The sequence below is a fragment of the Poecilia reticulata genome, linkage group LG2 (assembly GCF_000633615.1).
Source record: "Poecilia reticulata strain Guanapo linkage group LG2, Guppy_female_1.0+MT, whole genome shotgun sequence".
Classification (NCBI taxonomy): Eukaryota; Metazoa; Chordata; class Actinopteri; order Cyprinodontiformes; family Poeciliidae; genus Poecilia; species Poecilia reticulata.
Window position 1 is genome coordinate 12,281,388 of NC_024332.1, and position 6,305 is coordinate 12,287,692.

General features: G+C 36.7%; 1 protein-coding gene across 3 annotated transcripts in view; it reads right to left on the reverse strand.

The window, feature by feature from the left end:
* The window catches only part of man1a2 (mannosidase, alpha, class 1A, member 2), a 118,211-nt gene that overhangs the window by 65,895 nt on the left and 46,011 nt on the right, over positions 1-6,305 (reverse strand). For all 3 annotated transcript variants that reach the window (XM_008431260.2, XM_008431269.2, XM_008431280.2), the window contains exon 4: positions 3,290-3,386. In XM_008431260.2, coding sequence (XP_008429482.2) covers positions 3,290-3,386 — 97 coding nt within the window. The remainder of the gene's footprint in view (positions 1-3,289; positions 3,387-6,305) is intronic.

Below are 6,305 nucleotides of genomic sequence, written 5' to 3' on the forward strand. Positions count from 1 at the left end.
AAGAATAAAAACAGTATGTTGTAACACATTGCACAAAAAATTTGCAAAAGTAAGAAAATAGGTTTCAAAAACATCTTCGACCCATTGTTTTTATTCTTATTGCTTGTTTTTACTTAGAAAAATTGTAAAATTAACTAAAAAAACAATTTAAACCAACTCTATGTTGTAACACATATTGCACTAAAAAGATAAAAATAGGTTTTGAAAAAATATTTGCCCCGTTATTCTTCTTAGGGTTTAAGTTTCTAGATATAAAATTGTAACCTATTGGACAAAAGCTTGCAACAAGGTTTGATATTCAATCTAATTCTATGTTGCAACACATATTGAAATGAGTTTTATAAAATGCGTTTTACAAATAGCGGGGTTAGCTGCCGCTCTGTCAGAATTAGTCATTGTTGCATCTAAAATGTATCCCTCCGTCTCATTGTTCTACTATTTCAAACCCAACCACACACACCCAATCAATACGGCCACTATCTGACAGCAGGCAGGTCATTGCTCATCAGTATTGGAAGCGGATTCTGCGACGAGTGTAACGCTTTACTCATTGCCCTCTGCCTTCGCGACCCAACCTGTGAGTAATTACCAGCAAATCTCCCCATCAGCAGCAAGTATGGAAAACAAAAAACAAAAAAAAAACTCTTATAGACACATTAGGAAAGAAAACGGGACATGCTCCAGACGAGCAGCGAAACCGACAGGAAAACCAATAAATGCAAAGACTCACACAAGAACACATCCATCTAGCATTTAGCAGCAGCTCATAAAAGCAACATAGGCGCCTGCAGCCAATTTAGCAGGCGAAACATTCCAATTTGACACAAAGGCATCATGACGCTGCAGTCACACGCCGCTATAAACAGTCTGCTAAATTGGACCCAAATATGCACACAAAATTTGGAAGGTCTAGACAAATGTGCAAAAACAAACGATAATAAGCAGTGAGTAATGTCCTGGTAGTAATACGTGTCCAGGAATTATTCACGGTGCTTCAATGTTTCCACATTTCGTTACTTTTTATTCCCCACGTTGTAAATCTGGGGAAATTTGTAAGAAACTTTGAGGAAAAAGATTAACTTAAGACAATTTGGAGTTTGGATTTAAATACTTTCTAGGTGCACTGATCCAATCCACAAAAAAAGACAAGCATTTAGAGCCACAGGTCTAACAGGAGTATTTGAATTCCACTTGATGAATCAACTTTAGTTCAGCTGGTGCCCGTTTAAACAAATAGCAAGCACCAGAAAACACATTTATTGACCTATCAGAACTCTGACTTTTTATAAAAAGCATCGACAAAGACGCGATTCGCACCAAGAAATTGACTAATGACCAGGGTTAATTTGACCACCCTGACTCGTGACCATCTGTTCAGAAACTCATAAAAACACACTGAGTGCAGCTTATACAAGCACTAGCTGCTCAAACTGACAACACCCTTCGGTGTGGATGCGCTTACAACATGAAGAAAGACGACTCACGAAAGTGTCAGAAGACAAAAGTGTCAGTAAAGAATTTAGTCACAAAATCTGCAAAGTCAAGGAGAAGTTAGGAGCCAATTGTGGTTGATACAAGATATGGAAGAGAGCAAGAGTTTCATGAAACAACAGGAAGGCTAGGTGCAAAACAGCAAAATCAACTTTGTGATTTACATTACAAAACCCCACTTTCACAGTTCACAGGGGCTGCTTTGTCACACAGCGTGACGTCGATGTGGTTTTTGTGTGGATTTCGACGCAAATGAGCATCTTTTCATTTTTCTAATATCATTTAGATATTAGAAAAATATCTAAATTTTTCTAATATCTTGTATAATCAATATATGTTTATTGATTATATGTATGTAATCAATATACATATATTGATTATTCTGACAACCCTAATCGCGAGGGCGTTACCAGTCAATGATTACCTGGTGTGACCCAACTGGATTTATCCGACTTTGATTAGAAACACCAAATAGTGCACAAACTTTTAAGAGTCTCACTTGAACTTCAAGGTCCTTCTTTTCGCTTCACTCAAGCTTGTAAATAAGTGTTATTTTTCTGTTTGAAGTGTCTTTAGATAAAAGACTGCCATAAAAGCCACTGTTCTTGTCATAGTTTTATACTTTTTTTCCCCCCGTTCTTTTTTCAAAAAGTAGAAAACAAAGCTCTTCTTCCCACTTCAGGTTTTGTGATTTGTATCATCACAAGAGCACAGCTGCAGGGGAGGATAACAGAAAACAGCATCTGAACTTCAAACCTCAGACATGAGAGGCTGTATTGGATTGACCCCTCAGTGGGAAAAGGAGCTCTGCCAGCAGCAATTTCTCATCAAACAGGAAACCTCTGGTGACAGAGMCCTCGCCAGGTCAMTGGAAACACGGCGGGTCTCCAGATAAAAATATTAGTCCAGTGTAAAATAGTCACTGTTTAAGACAACAACTGCTCATAAYAATCACTGATTGTCCGTTTCATTTATGAATCTTTGAAAGGTTGTAATTTGATATGCAGCTTGTATTCACCTCAAAGGTGATTCAGCCTCACGCCTTAAACCTTTTCACATTTTTTTCAAATTTCTGTCATAAATAGATGCATTTTGCTGATGTTTTATGTCCTAGAACAATACAAAACTGCATCTGAAATATAAAAGGAAACTGAAACTTATGCTCCCTGTCTTCCCTATACAAAGTATCTGAACTTCAGATGGGGTGAAAAGCGCAATTTTCAAGTCAAGACACATTTTTAATTGGATACAAGTGGAAAAGGGCACATTTTATATTTTTTTAGGGTGACATTTTAACAAAACACCTTCAAATGTGTTTTTTAATTAACCACATTTTTTAGGGTTCTGCTTTATCTACTGTCTCCTTTGCTATAGGGGTGTACCACAGGGCTCTATCCTTGGCCCACTGCTTGTATTTATTTATTTTTTAACAAACTCTTGATGTTGGGAGCTATCCTTTGGAAACACATAAAACCTGTCTATGTATGTGCTGATGAATGTCAGCTTTATCTACCACAAACACCCAAAAAGCAATGCAAATGCAATGTTGAATGAATCCAAAAGTAGCATTCAACAAACTACAAATGCTTCTTCATTCACACTGACTAAAGTGATGTAAATCCTGCTGCAGGCATTTCACGTGAACTTGTACATAAAAAGAAAAGAAAAATGTCTGTGTGTGACTGTTTAAAACACAGAGTTGTRTGTGCAGTCATGAGTCCATCCGATTGTGATGTACAACAAAGTACCAACGGTTACGGACGGCAGAGGAAGAGAAGGGGGTTTGTGTTCGACTTACCAAAGATATTTGTGGAATGTCCTTTCTTAGCGAGGGGCTTCAGCTCGTTGTGACCCCATCCGTATTGTCTGTAGCTGTCCCAAGCGTGCTTCATCATCTGACAGAAACAACAAGCACAAGGAAACGGGCACATTACAGAAGGTCCTGATGTGGGAGGAATCGCAGCTCTTCAATCCAGCAACTTGACTGGGTGTTGGTTACAGATTTATTCTGTTCCAGGCCTGTCACAATAATCACCAATCAATTAATTGCATCATAAATTAAAAAGTGTGATCATTTCCATTTGGACAGTCGTCAAAGAGATGGTACTCTTCGGGATTATTGAAAAGCGAACTTTTTGAGAAACGCCCAGTACAAAGCTGTTAGTTTACTCTACCTGCCTGTTCTCCCCGTCTAAGCTGAGTATTTTTTTGGATGCAATTTTGGTTGCAGAAACTTCAAAATCCATTTTAAATATTATTTTGGTTATTTTAGATATTTAAAATGTTCTCCAGTTCCAGTGTTAAGAATTCTTTACAATTTTAAAGTATATTGGTCTTTACCATACCATAAAAACTTTATTTATGCTGTACAAAGTGCTGTACATTAAAACACAACATAACAAAAATAAATAAATAAATAAAAACTCTTACAGTTTATAAACAAACATACAATTTAAAACTAGATCCCGCTGGAGTTGAAAGCCAAGTAAAATAGATGGGCTTGAAGACGAGCTTTATGATGATATTACTTGAAAATAGTTTTAAAACTTCATTATTATCGTTGGCTGCAATATTTTTCAGAGGCAATTTATCATCCAGTGAAAATGCGTTATTGTAACAGGCTGATTAAATTCTTAATTTATAGGGATATATTTTCAATATTATCGGTACGGTATCAGCAGATATTAGCTATAAAATTTAATATCGGACATCGACCATTCCGTTAAAAACACAACAGCATAAAAGGCAACGTTGTATGACAAACCAGTGACAATGGCGCCTGCCGCACAGCACAACATCAAATTTGCACTGTTGATTGTTGTCATTGTCTTAGAGGGAGCAAACGTCATGAATAAATTTAACATTAAACATAATGCAAGTGCTACATCATTTTCAGCCTCTTTCTTAGCATTTGCATTTGGTAGCAGGCTAAGCTGACAAAGATAATACAGTCTTTTAATTCCACAATAGAGAAAGCCATATCATTTAAGAAAAAAGGTATACGAAAAAATATCAGTGAAATGAGTTTTAGTATAACGGCATATCGGATATTGACCAAAAATCCAATATTGTGAATCCCTACTAATTTGTTTATCTGCAACATCACACACACAACAGACGAAGTTCATGTAAACACCCATAAAGTGTTTGGAGTAGAATGCATTCTTTAGGAAACTTTACACTCATATGATTTTCATTTTATAACCAAATAATTTTCACCGTTGTGGAAGAAATAAGCCACAGCTACAAACTAGGTCCATTCAGAACAATAGAGTTGTTTGTAAGTCATTAACACRAATAAGTGCTYGATAATGCATGTTACAGATTCTTAATAAACATGGAAAATGTTTAATCTTACAGGAAATTGTGGAAAAAGTCTAAATTGTAAAATCCATAATAAGGCAAGAAGTTGATTTATATAAAATGAGTGACATTAAGACGACTTCTTGCTGATTTTTCTGCACATTCCTTCTTTCCCTCAATGCATCTTCTGACGTCAGGTGACCCTTACAGAACAATAAACACTTCATCCTCCACAACCTCTCTGGAGAGGCTGCAAATAATAGAAATGTGAAGGAGAAGAAGATAAGAAGAGCAAGGCCTTATGAGGTGAGCCTTGACACCGAGATGCTGATGAGAAGAGACGCTCCAGGGGAAACGGGAAGAGGACGCCGCCGAGGAGAGAAAGGGCGCCAGGGTCTGCTGAAGCTGGACACGCCTAGCAGTCRGTCACGGATCAGTTCAGAACAGCATCACATTGGAATAATACTGCTGATTATGGGATTTTATCAAAGACGGGCAAGATTTAAAGTCAAACCAAAATATTAAACAGAAACGGCAACAAAATGGGGGACAAACGTTAGCTGTTAGCTGTTACGATAAATTTTACTGGACGATAAATTATGTTATTGTTGTTTGAGATCATTTTCAGGGAATGTTTTGATAGTTGAAAAATAATGCAGGCTTGCCCTCATGAAGACCAGTAAACAAAAACACCAGATATGGACAATATTTGAAATATCCAAAATAAAAGTGAATAACCAAAAGCAATAAATAAAATGGAAATAAATTACACACGACCAAAACCACTAATAAAATAAGTTAATATATCTCTAAACAAAAATGCTCCTCAATAAACATTAATTGTCAAAGTGGAAATTACTGAGCTCATTTTAATTCATTATGAGATTAATGACCAACAGGCTTAGTGGTTAATATTGGCCTTGTTTTACAGGACCGATGAAAATGAAATGAAAAAATTACTATCATCGGCCGATACCGATGTCGATATATTGTGCATTCCTACAAAAAAGCCACATTTAGCTGGAATTTGAGATTTTAAAAATTTTATAGAGGTCACCTCGCTTATTTATTGTGATAAATTTGTCATGATAAGAATTTTTTATTTATCGTTGTCATAATACATTTTAAATAATGATATTTAAGACCTCACCTTATTGTTGGAATTGATTATTTCAATATTTTCTCTACACAGTAGCTGTGTTTTAAAATATGGTTACTGCGTGCAGCGACTGGTGTCCTAAAGAAGCATTTTGCAAATTGAAAAGTTTTTCAATAGTATGTGTGTCTGTGGAGCTATAAATGCCATAGTTACTAGAGGTGTGCCGATCAATCGGCCACCGATCATAATCGGCCGATTTCCGTGAAAAAGTGTATGATCGGTGATCGCCGATCACAGTCTCTTTTTGCCGWTCACCCCAACTGATCACCTGCATCTCATTTCTCAGCCTGCCTGTGCAGCTGGTCTCCTCTTTCCTTCACACTGCGCAAACGCGCAGCAACAAATCCTAAGC